This window comes from Microtus oregoni, unplaced genomic scaffold, assembly GCF_018167655.1.
Source record: "Microtus oregoni isolate MIOR12 unplaced genomic scaffold, Mior012 000109F_ref0000275, whole genome shotgun sequence".
Taxonomy (NCBI): Eukaryota; Metazoa; Chordata; class Mammalia; order Rodentia; family Cricetidae; genus Microtus; species Microtus oregoni.
This window is the reverse complement of record NW_024544727.1, coordinates 1,068,250-1,082,590: the sequence shown is the minus strand read 5'-3', so window position 1 is coordinate 1,082,590 and position 14,341 is coordinate 1,068,250. Positions and strand designations below refer to the sequence as shown.

At 55.0% G+C, this 14,341-nt stretch overlaps 1 protein-coding gene across 2 annotated transcripts in view; it reads right to left on the bottom strand.

The window, feature by feature from the left end:
- The window catches only part of LOC121443551 (multiple epidermal growth factor-like domains protein 6), a 99,896-nt gene that overhangs the window by 28,885 nt on the left and 56,670 nt on the right, over nt 1-14,341 (bottom strand). For both annotated transcript variants that reach the window (XM_041645329.1, XM_041645330.1), the window contains one exon: nt 4,196-4,318. In XM_041645329.1, coding sequence (XP_041501263.1) covers nt 4,196-4,318 — 123 coding nt within the window. The remainder of the gene's footprint in view (nt 1-4,195; nt 4,319-14,341) is intronic.

Below are 14,341 nucleotides of genomic sequence, written 5' to 3'. Positions count from 1 at the left end.
TGTAAGCAGGACTTCTCCATCACAAAACCAGCATGGGCCTTGGTGACACCACAGCTGACCCAACGCCCCTCCCATCATTCCTCACCCCATTTCAAGCCAGCACGCCTTCATTCACCAGCTCTGTCCCCTGTGGCATGCCATCTCCCTGCATGCCCAGTGTGACAGCCTAACCGTCCCCGCTGGGTTCTGTACCCAGCTCAGGGTTTGTGCCCTCTTCCCTGGCGGTTCAGGACTGGGATGAGACACCAGCATGGGTCACTGAACCTTGGTATCCCTGTTCCATCTCAGCCTGCTCCCCCAAGGCGAGTGGAAGCAGTCCCGCCCTGTAAGGAATCCAGGACGGGACCGTGAGACGGGAAGGGACCACAGCAGCCGCTCTCGTCCCACCTCTCCCCTCTGTCTCTACTCAGGCCAGGCTTCCTCGGGCTTCTCAAGGCTGGGAAGCTGACCCCTTGTGCAACTGTAACCCCTGCCAGGTTTGGGAAGGGTTGGGAAACATGGGCAGAGCTGCATCTGCGGCTCCACGGGGATGAGTTTTGCAGGAGAGCCTGGCAGTCTGCACACTTGAGCTGCCTGTGGTTTTGGCCCCAGAACCAGGTTGCTGCCAGCAGCAGCCTCCTTTTCCTAATAGCCTTCCTTAAGGCTTCTCGTCAGGAAGGAGCCTTGGGGGCAGATGGGGGCTTGTAAAGCCCTTTACTGTCCCGATGCCTGGGAAGAGCATGCTCTGCCGAGGCCAGATACTCACAGACAGGGACAGGCCAAGGGCAGGGCTAGGCAGCCTTCCTCCAGTCATGCGTACATAGCACCCGTGTGACTCTGGCGGTGGGGTCACCACAGGTGTGTGTGTTGGCAGCAGGACCCTCCCCAAGGGTGTCTATCCTGAGCCCACAGGTATGAGATGAAGAGAAGTAAGATCACCTGTGCCACGGGACTAACCCAGTAAACAACCACGGCCCCCCTCAAACTGACCCCATTTGACCTTCAACCCAGAAGACACCAGGAAAGGTCGGTGTCCAGGTCACACTAAAAGCCACTGGACAGGAATATGCTACTCAGAGCACCAAAGCCACAGGGAGGAGGAGGGCTCCCCTTGTGGCGTTATGACAGCCTGGGGCTATTCCATTCCGCAGCTCTGCAAAATGTCACGGAAAAGTAGGAATGACACTCCTGGACCCTCAGCCAAACCACTACCCCAGGCAGGCCCTACTTTCCACGGCTGGGGAAAGGAGGAACTGGCTCTGACCCAAGCACAGAAAGCTAGAATAGCCTTGGGCCTGGCTGTCTCCCCCAGACACCCCATCCCCACCCCATAAACGAGCACCCCAGGAGAGTGCACCCCAAGCCATAGGTGGGGCCCTTTTGTTCCTGTTGGAGTGACAGCCAGGACAGGGGACAATGTCCTTACTATAGTGGGCTGATGGCAAAGTCCTTAAATTACTCGTTTTTTAAGAGCAGGGGGAGGCTCAGTGGTTAAAAGTACCGGCTGCTCTTGCAGAGGACCTGGATTTGGTTCCCAGCATCCACATGGCAGCACATGACCATCTCATAACTTCAGGCCCAGGGGATCCAACCCCCTCTTCTGGCCTTGACAGGTACCAGGCACATGCATATATATGTGTGTGTATGTATATATATATATATATATATATATATATATATATATATATATATTCAAACAAATACTCATACACAATAAAATAAAAATAAAAAAAGAAAACGGAGACAGAAATCTTTCTGTGTTTTATTACTATGCTTAGACCATTTGGAGCACCATATGGTGGCACTAGGGAGGTGGAGGCTGGAGGAACAGAAGTTCAAGGCCAGCTCCGGCTACACAGTTCAAGCCAGCCTCAACTACATGAGACCTCGGGGGTGAGGGGGAGGAGAGAAAGAGAGGGAGAAAATGTCAGTGCCAGAACTTAGACATTCCTTATCCTGGTCTGCCTGGCCTTGCAGGTGAGTATGTGGCCTGTGTTGGGTCCTCCACAGGGTCCAGGACAAATACCACCACCCTGACTCCCTCAGGCAACCTTCCCAGCCACAACCAGTTACCTCCATCTTGGGCCAGCATCTCAGGTCAATCAGCCAAGGCGGTTCCCTCAGCAACGGGAAGAGGCATGGCATAGGGTATGGGTATAGCACCCGGGAACTCCTGAAGGGAGCTCACAGGAAGTCCTACAATTACTCTGGAGCCTTCTCAGGCCCCCACAGGGAAGGCAGCATCTGGTGGACCCAGCCTGACAAACCCAGGCTCATCATAGAAGTTCCCTAGGAGATCTAGACACAGAAGAAAAATCCAGCACCCACAGCCAGATGGGTGGAACACAGAGACCACTGAGGATGGAGGATGAGTAGGGACCACATCTTCAGGGGGTGCCGGAAAATGTGTCACAGGTATAGTGTGGGAATGGAGATAATGCTCAGGGGCCCCCAGAACGCCATCAGACACTTAGAGGGAGATCAGGGTGTCATGTCCCTAAGACAGAGTTCATCAGAGAAGGGAAGCCACCACGCCTGGAGGAGCTAGTGTGGAGAGTTTGTAGTAGTGTCCCTTAACAGAGATACAGGCCATTATTCTACTGTCCCCAGACACAGCACAGCAGGAGGCTGTGATCTCAGGAAGCCTCAGTGTAAAACCCTTGTTGAAAGTTACAGTAAAACGAGAGAGAGAGAGAGAGAGAGAGAGAGAGAGAGAGAGAGAGAGAGGAAAGAGAGGGTGAGAGGCCATCTGAGGCCACTGCTCCACACCCGACCCATGTCCCGCAAGCCAAGTGTCAGGCGGGAAGGGTCAGAAGACCTGAGAAACAACCCACACATCGTTATGGTGTGAGCGGGGAGCCCCAGGGACAATGCAGACCGTCCACAATGCATATGCCATGAGTCCCTCCTTCTGAGGCCCCACGGGCATAGAATCTAGCATGTCTGTCTCCAGCATAGCAATGGGTGGTGTGGACCCAGGACCAGGGCAGGGCAAAGGGCTATCCCTCCTGGGCTTCCTGAAGCCAGCAGCTCAAGGCTCCTTCCTCTGGGCAGTACCACCACCCGGTCACTCTGGGTCTAAGAGGCATCTCTGCTCTCTGACTGTTAGTGATGCATCCCGTCCTGTCCTGGTCTGGTCCTCTGTCCCCACAGGGCATCTCAGTGAGGGCGACTGTCAATGGAGACAGTGAGAAGACACAGGGGGAATGAGTGTCCTTGTCCTGGAGCCGGCAGCAGGAGTCACCCTTCTTTAAGGAGCATCCTGCCTGACAAGGGTGCCACAGGCTCCCAGAAGGGCCAGCAGCAGGCTCCACCATCACAGCTACCCTGAAACACATGGCAGCATTCCTGCATCTGCTTCTACTTCTCACTCGGGCAGCTGCCTGGCTCCTGCAGCGGAGCAGCGGACGGAGGCTGGGACATGTGTGTATGGGGTGCAACCCCCCAGGGCTGGCACACTGCCATCCCTATAGCAGCCAAGACCAAGCCGCTCAGAACTGGCCTAAGCTGTCTGGATCTCCAAAGTAGAAAGTAGGGGTGCCTTCCCCCAAGAACACCATAGAAACAGAGGGAGGGGTGGACTGAGTAGCCAGGGCGCACTATGAAGTAGACAACTGCGAGCTGTTCTTACAGCTTCCTCTGCCTGGTTCTGGATGTCTCTTTAGCTCTAAGCTGCCAGAGGCCCTGTGTTCTCAGGAGGCCAGTAAACCCTTCCCTCACAGCAGAAATCCTACAGATAGCCGGGGGCCAGGAGCCCGCTTTCTGGTTGCCCCTCACCGCTGTGGCAGCTCAGGCTTCCAAAGAAGCCCTGTTCTGTAGACCAAAAAATGCTTTCTGTTGTCAGGGCCAAGGCTCAGCCTGCCTCCCTACCACGCAGACGCAACCCCAGGAGACCCCTGCCCCTTGTCTTGGTGGCAGCTTAGCCAGGCCTGGGTCCCTGTTGATTGATCAACCCCTGCAGATGGTCTCAATCTCAGCAAGACTTAGCATAGCCACAGAGCAGACACAGGCTGGGGACACAGGGAGCTGGGGGAGCATTACCCTCCTGCAGGGTGTGCTCAGGACTCCCAGACATGCTCCACAGGAAGGAACTACTGAGTGCATAGTCTAACGCCAGCCCACTCAGGCCTCCCTTGGCCCCTCCTTCCCAGACCTGAGGCCTTTCTGAAGAATGAGGTTCAGCAGAGGCTCAGAGCCCCAGGCAGGTGACACTTACCTAGGCAGGTCCTGCCATCTGTGTGGAGCCGGAAACCAGGCTTGCACTCACAGAGGTAAGAGCCAGGGGTATTCACACACCTATGCTGGCAGCCGCCGTTGTGTGCACGACATTCATCCACATCTAGGGAGAGAGAGTGGAATTACCAGCTAGGCACACACCAGGCCAGGCCCATTGCGCTGAACAGATGAAGCATGAACCCCAGATCCTCACAGCCCCAGACAGAGGTGGTGCCCATCCACCATGGCTGGCATGCCCTGAGGGGAAGAGCTACCAAAGGAAACCTCAGCGAGGGCCAGTCTTTTTCATATCTGCTGTACACAACCCCAAGGGTAGGACCAGCCCAGGGGTCCAGAAGGAGAGAATGCGGGCTCCTGAGGAGGGCTGCAGGGTGAGGGATGGACAGTGGTATCCCTCTCTCTGTTTACACAGCAGCCCCCTTTCTGTTTCTCAGTGCTTCCTAAGACCTGTCTGCTGGGAGTGTGGTCCTCATTCCGTGATGCCCCTTCTAGAATCTGTATGGTAAGTGCCACCAGGTAGCTCTGGACAACAAGGGGGATGTGGTGAAGAGCCAACTGAAGGCAGAGGGTGTCCTGCTCTGTGTTGCCTGTCTCAAGAGGCAGGAAACAAGGCCACAAGCCCCTGCTTCTCTTCCACAAAGCCACTGTCACATGAGCCCTCGGCTCGGAAACAAAGGCCTGACGGCGCTGACCAAGGCCCTAAAGACAGAAGAGCCAGGGCACGATGAGGGTTTCAGGGACCCTGCTAGAGGAGTTGGGGTGACAACATCTATCTCGGCGTCCAGAGATGAGTTAGTTCCTGAGCTTAAATTGCTGGGAGGTCACAGAGGCACACACAGCTTAACTGAGGTACATGCCAGGGGTCCTCACAGTCAGCTAGTCTATGAAATCCTATCTGGACAGTCTGGGTGTTCCTGGGCACCACTCCTGACCCCCAACACTGCGGGCAAGGCAAACAGGCTGTAAGAGTTAAAGGATTCTGAGCCACTCAGCACCCTGGCAAGGGGTTCTCAATCCTCCCAGGTCAGCGAGAGAGGAGCGGTCAGTCTGCACATGGCTGCATGCTCGAGATGGTTGTTGCTCAACAAGACTCCTCTGCTAACTCTCCGTACACTGGTGTGGACATGGGTCTCCCTGATCGCACATACCTGCCACCTCTCCACAGTCCTTTGAGACACGGACAGACGCTCTAGCCTCCCTCTGTGTGCAACCAGCTCCTTACAAGGGTCCCAGATCACTCCTGTGACATCTGCCAGTCAGGGATAGGGCTTTATCTCTGTCCCAGGTGCCTCTAGAAGGGATTGGTGTAATGACTCCAGCTTCAACCCTTCCTATCTTTAAGGGGTTTCCTGGAGACAGAGGGCCTCCTATTGTGCGAGTTTATAACAGAGCCTGGGCTGGAGCTCTGCGGCTCCACAATGGCCCTCGGCACCACCACCCCTCAGCTCTGCCACCTCAAGAGCCAGCGTCTGGACACGGCAGGTCCATCCCAGGCTGAAGGGTTTATCCTCAACACAGCCCTGCAGCCCCGACAACCAGGCCTCTTCTGACCCAAGACGAACCCCTTTTACAGAAATAACCCACATTCTGAAAGCAGGGCAGGACCCTGTGGCCTAAGTCCTGTTTGCCTCATCCAAAAGTGGGCCACACAGAGCTGTTCACAAACAGCTTGGAGGACCTGTGAGGTGCTGAGCCTAGGAGTAGAGCTTTGGCTATGACCTGAGGAGCCTCGGGCTCAGCAGTGCTCACTGTCAGCATGGCTAGGTAGTGTCCCTAAAGACGTTCACGTCCTCATCCCCATGATATGACTCAGAAAATGAAAGCTGAGGACAGGACTGCTTGAAGGACCTTGACTTGGGATGGCTCTTGGATTATCTGGACAAACACGAGGCCACCACAGCCTTGCAGGGGCATGGCGGGGGGGGGGGGGGTCAGGGGGGAAGGGTCAGGGGAAGGGTGAGTCCAGGCCTCTGTGCACTGGGAGACAGAAAACATGGGTTCTCCCAGGTTAGCTGTACGCTTACATCTCAGATCCAGCCTTCTGGGGCCTCCCATCTCCACCATCAGGAAATTAGTCTGCTTTTATTGCTACTGTTTGAGATAGGGTCTCATACAGTAGCCAAGGATAGTCCTGAATTTCTAATACCCTGCCTGCTGAGCGCTGGGATTACAGACAATTATGCCTCTATATGTAGTTTTTAATGCAGTGCTGGGAAGGGAAGCCATGGCTTTGTGCATATCAGGCAAACACTCTCCCAACTGGGCGACACCTCCCCGGCCTGTGTCTGCTTTAGGGCACCAAGTAGAGACTGATCTGCAAGAGTGGCCATGAGGGGAAAGAATGCAGAGTACAAGACATCTGTTGTGTGACTCTGGCCACGAGCTGACAGTTCCTACCCTGGCCTCCTGACCTAGCACTACCTGCTGGGGTCGTCTGCACGCCAGGCTCACAAGTGCTATCTGTGCCCAGGCACGCTTACAGGCTAGGTTCCAGGGAATTTCTTCTCCCACAGGCCCATGTCCCAGAACTGGGCTACGCCTCCCACATAGAGACAGCACAGCTGTGGTCACACTGAGCCTGCAGCGGGGCTATCCAGAGATGTTCGGAAGATTCGAGCCCCCAAAGCAAAGAGCAGGATGGCTGGGGTGCATCTGTAGCACAGATACTTCCCTGCTGACCTGGTGATAACAAATCAGAGCAGAGCATGTACCCCAACTCGAGAGTTAGATGGAACCTGCTCCTTCAAGGGGCTGTCTGGTAACAGGCAAACCCACTGCATACTGAATCCCCAAGAGTACCAGGGAAGGGCCATCCAGCAGGGGGAACTGGAAAAGTCATTTTAAATCATTCTGCCCCCATCGGCTGTGACCAGTGACTGGGAACTTGGCGCTCATGACAGGACCAGCAGCTCATGGTAACATCGCTGTGCCAACCTGGGCCAGTTCCCTTGGGCGCTGGGTAAGCCTGTAAGTACCTGCTAAGCCGAGGCTGGTGGTGCTGCTGGGAGGCACAAAGAATGCCATCAGAAGGACGAGGGGCACCAATCCTTACCCACCCCCACCGGTTCCTGGCCCAACAACACACAGCAGTCAAGGCCAGCCAATCGCCAAACGTTGCCTCTGTAGAAAGCACTTCAGGGTTTTCTCAAGCTTCACTGTGGCTTCCAGGAAACACCTCTGGGACCTTGCCACTCTGCCAGGCACCAGGTCCTCACTCTGAAAACCAGAATCCACTGGCTTTTCTTCTCCCTCTGCCCCCGGAAAAGCCTCAGCGCAGGCACTGGGCTCCAAGTTCTCCAAAGCCTGGTGGTGCCCAAGTGAGACCCTCCTGATGCTACACAGGCCCCAAGTGCCACCTACAAGGCAGTGACATTCCAGCCTGGCCTGGCCTGGGGGCGTTAGGACCCTCGGAACAGAATGACACAGCATAGGCAGGTAGCATCCAACTAGCCCAGGTGCCTTTCAGGCACAGAAGAGTGAGACTCGCCCCAGGGACATCTCCAGTCTGGGAGGGATTGATAGGGAGCACCAGAGGCCCTTGCCTCTCCCTGGGGTGTGAGTGATGAGTCACTGGGGAGCTGAATACAGCCTCAAGTCATTTACATTCCTGAGGGTGCCCAGCTCCAGGCTGTGTACAGCCACGTGGAGGGAGGCTGGCTCAGAAGCATCAAATCCCAGCTTCCAGGGTGAGCAAGAATAAGAGGATCCTAATCCCCACAGCTGCCAGAGTCTCAAGCCCAGAGCCTCTAAGTGACCCCGCTGCCTGGGACTGAGAGGCCTGTGGGCTGAAATGACAGCACCTGTCATAGTCACACAGGCCACCTCAAAAGGTCCCTAAGCTTTTCCCTTCTCAACTAACTCCAGAGTGGCTGATACAGAGGAGTGGGCACGCAGGAAGCTTAGCTCAAAAAGCCAGGAGCATTCGCCTCCTCCAGGGAAGTGACCTCCCTGCTGTCACAGGACTGGAAGGTCTGACTGCTCAGGACAGTCTCCGCAGTAGTAAGCACCTGCTGGGTCCTTCCCAGGCTGACTCCCCCTGTGCTCACCGCTTGGCATAAACTTTGAAAAAGAGAAATGAGGGCTGACAACACAGTGGTTAAGATCACTTGCTGCTCATCCAGAGGATTTGATTCTAGAACCCACATGGAGCCTGCAACATCTGTAACTCAAGTTCCAGGAGATCCAATGCCCTCTTCTGGCCTCTGAGGTCACTGCATGCACATAGTACACATACATACATTCAGACATAATGCCCATACATATCAAACAAAAACAAAAGAGAGAAAGAAACAAAGGAAGCACGCTAGGGAGGGGCGTCCTGATCCCACCCAGCCCTGCTCCTGGGGTGCCCACCTGGCCTCTGGTCACCGGTGCTCACGGGGTAGCCCGCCTGGCTCAGGTGGCAAGGGTAGCAGTTCCTCCACAGATAGCGGTAGTGAGTGCCAGTGACGCCCACCGGGCTGCCTAGGAGCCCAAGGCACCAGAGCACAGCCAGCCCTCCCCAGCCCCGGGATGCCTTCATGCCAGGTCCGTGGAGTGGTAGGCGGCCTGGGCTCAGGAATCTTGTTCAGGGCTCACAGATCAGGGATCCAGCTCCAGGCTCCAGTGCACACCCAGCTCAGACACAGACAGTCGGAAACAGCCAGCTCCAAGGCACTCACTGTGAGCTTGCCGGCAGGGAGCAGCGCTGAGTCTGGCACGTCCCGCCCCTCTGCCTTTATGGTCTCAACTTTCTCTCCACCCCTTGCAGGTAAAGGCCAAATCCTCAGACTCCAGAGGGAGCCGCCGCCACTCCTAAGCCCCGCCCACCCACCCCCAAGGGGCCGGGCTGGTCCCGCCACAGCATGGCCCCTGCATTCCTGCTGGCACACACTCACACACAAACCCACACAAACCGCAGGCACATACAGACACATGTGCACGCACGGCCCACTGTGCAAACGCGCACACACACAAAAGACATACACAGATGCACAACTTCAGACAGAGATGCGCACACAAACATGCACAGACATACAGTCATCGTGTCCTGGCCAACACAGAAGAGAAACCACCCTGGCAAGGCTGGGAGGCCCTGCAGAGGAGACTTGGTGGGGAGCGAGGGGAGGCGGGGCAGTGTGAGGCCACAGTACAAAGCTGGAATCCTAGGCATGGAGATGCTACCACCACTTCTTCGCCCCCTAAGTCCTGTGTCCCCATCTATTTCACCCTTCACTGGGCTCCATGAAAGGAACCTGAAAAGAGTCCCCACATCCCTTAGCACAAGGACAGTGCTGGGAACAGAGTAGACAAGCTAAGAGGGACAGCCCTATGCATAGGTGTGGGTCTGCAGAAGCTGCCCCTTCTGAGTTCAAGCTGCTCTGTAGTCCACCTCACACGGAGAGCCAGGTCTGGGATTCCAGCTCGGGTGGGAGATTCCCTCCTGAGCCCGCACCTTTTCTGATATACCCTCTCACTCACAGGACCCCCCTCCCTCTTCCTAGGGCCTGAATGAAGATGTGGAACACTTGACAAGATGGGGTGCTTGGACCAGGTGCTCTCTGTTGGGAAGATGCTCTAGATATAGGCGGAGTCCCTGAACCAGGGTTGGAGAACAGGACACCTGTCCGTGCCTGCTTCCAAGAAGCTGCTGACAGCGACCACAAAGGAAGGCAGCTGTAACATCGTAACAGCATAATCTGCTCTCCTAGAAGTGACCATGTCTCCCTCTGAACATTCCAGATAGGCTGTGAGCACAGGTTACGTTAGCCATAGCTGCCAGGAAGGAAGAGGGTTAATGCTACCTGGGCCACCAGACTATAGGGGTGGAAAGGTCTTTGACCCAAAGTCTGACCTACTGGCTACATATGGCAGAGAAAAGAAAGCCCTTGCTGGCCAGTGGCCTTGCCCAACAATCTGGAAACTCTGGAAGCAGCAGCCTTGCAAGCCCACAATGTCCCACCTGTCCTGTCCTGTCTGGAATCCAGGGCCCAGCCTACCCTATCACCTACCTGCTGGGGCATGACAGCGCAGACATGCCTGTCTGGGATCTGCTGGTCTGCGGGGTAAGCCTCCCTCTCCTCCCTTCTTTGAGTGGCACACCTCAGAGACACTAAGCCTTTGCCTTGGGGTGCTTCCAGAAACCTCCCCAATAAGTATGCTGTGGGCGGGACTTGGATGGCAGGCAACTCTCATAGTATGGTACTGCTTGCCACTGCTAACATGTACCCCATTGTCAGTGTGGGCTCTAGGAGCCAGAGCAGCATGCAGTGAGGTGGTAGAGGTGGCAGCCACCTCACAGAGAGACAGGAAAGACTCTACGCAAGTCAATGAGTCAGTGCTTCCTCTGCTGCCATCCTTTGGGTCACAGGTTGGGTCAAGTGGCAGACAGTAACACAAACCCCTGCTTAGGCAAAACACACTCTGACACCTCCCAAACTCAAGGCCCTAGAAGTAGGAGACCTACTTACCTGTCCTGTTTTGCTGAGAGAGAATTTCAAACAAGCTACAGTTGTCTGGGGAAAACCTCAACTGAGAAAATGCCGCCGCCATCGAATTGGCCTGTAGACAAGCCTGGAGAGCATTTTTCTTGATTAAAGATTTATGTGGGCGGGCTGAGCCCAACATGGGTGGTGGTCCTGGGTGATACAAAAAAAGCAAACACAACAAGCCAGCCTGCAGCTGTTTTGTAGCACGTTCCCGAGATTGAAACATTCTATCCTGTAGGCAAACTCCTTAAGATAGAAAGTAACTCATCAAAATAGCTTCAGGAAGTCCCTGAAACTGATCAGATTCACTAGGCCCCTCCTTCACAAAAGTAAACAAGGTCACTGAGATACTCTCAGACAACAGGCTGCCTAGAAGAAGCAGAGACCAGCCAAGAGATTTGAGAGCAGAAACCAGGGGAGCTGCCTGCCTGGATGGGGCTTAGGCCAACTGGGGCACTCAGAAAACTATCTCTCTCTCTCTCTCTCTCTCTCTCTCTCTCTCTCTCTCTCTCCCTCCCTCCCTCCCTCCATCCCTCCATCTCTCCCCAGTTGAGCTGTGAGCTGTGAGCTGTGTAGAGTGCTCCAAGTACCCAGCTTTTGTGATCTGCCATGCTTGCTGAGGTGGGCTTTGGTGATACAGCTTTCCTTGAGTCATTTATGCTCCTGTAAGCAGCCCCTCGCCTATGCTTCTCAAGTAACTCCAATAAAACTCATGGGTTTATCAGCTGGGCTCTGATAGCAACTATAATCTGCTGTGGGCTACCCTATGCGGAGTGAGAAGACACTGTGTGTGCTACATCTCCCCAGGGAAAGTCTGTCACGCAGCCACAGTGCTCCTCCAAGGCTTCTGCCTCAGCTCCCGCCTGCAGGTGTCGGCTCTGAGCACCTACCCAGACATCCGCCATCAAGTGTGTCCTGAGAGGCGGAAGCTGAAATAAACCCTTTCCTTGAATACTCGGTCCCCAGCTAGCAGTCATCTGGAGAGGATCAGGTGGTACAGTCTGCCTGGAAGCTGTAGGCCACTGAGGATGGGTTAAGGCATTTTAAAAGACTGTGCCACTTCAAGTGAGCTTTCTTGGCTTCCTGTTTATAGATCTATCTGTGAGCTCTCAACTGCTGCTGCAGCACCATGCCTAATTGTCTTTCCCGTGCCCAGTGCCCAGCCATGACACCTGTCTGCCTCAGTTTCTTCCTCTACAATAAGGGGTGAAGGCAGCAGGACCTCCCTCCCGTGGAGAAAGTGTAGACATGAGTAGGGATGTCAGGTTGTCTGAGCTCTTCCTCTGGACCCTTTAATAATGTCAAACCCCAAGGCTAAACATTAAGTCAGCGACAGTGCCCAGAGCTGGTCCCTGAAGGACCTGTCCTTCCCCATCGGTCCTAAAGGTGTCATGGGAGCCAGCCAGGCCTGAAACAAGCCAAAGGAGTCCAGCATTGGGCCTAGCCACCAGCAGTCACACGCCTGCTGACATTGGTGACCTCTCGTTCACACTCCCTCTTCCACTGACCCTAGCTCCTCCCCTAGCTGAAGTGGGGCCACTCATTCCCACGTCCCACATCTGTCTAGCCTGGCCCACATGGCAGCCCAGGGTCTGGCAAAGCCACCCTACTGTCCCCACCATCTCCCCTCGTGTCACTAAACATATCCAGACACAGGACTTTGGGGTCTGGATGCTGTTTGGGAAATGCCTTCCCAATGCAAACCCGCTGTGGCTCTGCCTGCGAAATGTCTGTGTCAGCAACAGGGGCCACTCCTACCTCCGCCAGTCCAGCTTCCTCCCCACGCAAGCAGCCACTAGCCTCCTCTGTCCTGATTCCCCCAGATACCACAATGACTCCCCCCAAACTCCATTACTTCCTTCAGAGCTGGAGGGCCCCGACTCTAGGCAGTGGGGCAGAACTGACATCTCCCAGGGCCACCAAGACCTAAGAAAGTAGAATGGGACCCCACTGGTTCCTGCTTTTTGGGTCTGTCTCGTAGGATCATCCTTGGATACCATCTTCACGAATCCTTTCCTGAGGTTTTACCCTGGTCCAACCTGGATATCAAACACCTAAGTACATGTTACTGAATCCCAAAGAAATGAGCAGTATCCAAGCCACGCAGACTGAGTCCAGAGCTGCACAGAAGCATATTGTGTGTATGCGCGCACGCGTGCGTGTGCGTGTGTGTGTGTGTGTGTGTGTGCGCGCGCGCGCGCATGTGTGTGTGTGCGTGTCAGGGGAGTCTATTTAATACCTCACCCAGGTTCCTAAGAACTCAGAGATGACTCTAAGAGATGAGGCTACCTCCCTGCCCTATCCATGTTCCCGCCTGGCAATAATGCTTAGGGCCAGTCCTTGGTGAAGCTGCTTGTGGAGGCCTGGTCAAGCAATAACCAAGGCCACAGCAGGTGGGGGAGGGTATAAAGGAAAGAAGGAATCCGAGACCTATACAGATAGTCCTGAGATCTAAACCTGAGGTCCTAAGCTCTCCCATGGTGGGGTGAGGTGTGTGGTTGCATAAGCCATGATGCCCACAAGCATCTTCACATGCCCACTGTACCAGACCAGTCTAGCCATGCTCCCAGGGGGACCTCAAGAGAGCTGAAGGGAACGTCTTCCACGCCCAGCACAGGGGCAGACAGCTCATGCAGACTGAGCAAAGTGGGCTTCCGCTCTTATACCAACTGCATCTCCAGCTGCTGGGAGAAGAACCAGGCAGAGGTTGGGGATGGTTACCTTTGCCAATGCGACACAACCCAGAGCCACCTGGGAAGAGTCTTAATGAAGGACTGTCTGTGTAGACTGGCCTATGGGGACATCTGGAGGACTGTCTTCACTGAGTCAAAGGCACGAGACTCAGCCTGGTACAGGAGGCGCCATTTCCTCTACAGCAGGGCCTGAACTGCCACTAGGACTCTAAACGGGAATTAAGAGATAAAATAGACCCTTTCCTCTAGTCTGCTTTTTGTTTGTATCTTTGTTTTTTGAGACCGGGTTTCTTTAACAGTTCTGGCTGTCCTGAAACTCCCCGCTCCATAGACCAGGCTGGCCTTGAACTCACAAAGATCCTCCTGCCTCTGTCTCGGGAGTGCTGGAATTAAAGGCGTGTGCCACCACCGTACAGCCTAATGTGCTTTTTATCAGGGTATTTCATCAGAGCAACAGAAAGAAAACCAGAGCATGGCTAGAACCTGCAAGGGAAAGAGGAACTCAGCCTCTAAGCCAAAGACACCCCCTCGACCCTCCTCCCAGAGAGCGAATGCACCTGCTGGCTGTTTCTGACCCTTCACACCTCCAGAGCAGGAGAGTCTGCAGTGTGCAGCCAAATACAACTCAACTCACTTCCCTACAGACACCACGACATCCCTCCCAGCCTCTCTCCCACTGTGCTGTGTGGAGGTTATTTCAGGAGCAGAGAGGACCAGGGGCCCCGCCTGGCCTCAGAGCACACAGGGTCTGGCTGTGCCTCCTGGAACCATTCTGAGTAAGCCTTCTGGTAAACCTATTGCTGGTCTCTGCTCCTCACCCAAGCCGAGGAAGGAGAACGGAGCCAGCTGCCTTTCCTGCCTGCAGCCATTCCTGGCAGGACCAGGTGGAAATAAGAGAGGCTCCTGTCCTTGCAAATGGAGGGCCTCTTGGGAGAGCAGTTTTGACTCACAGCCTCTTCCAGAAGC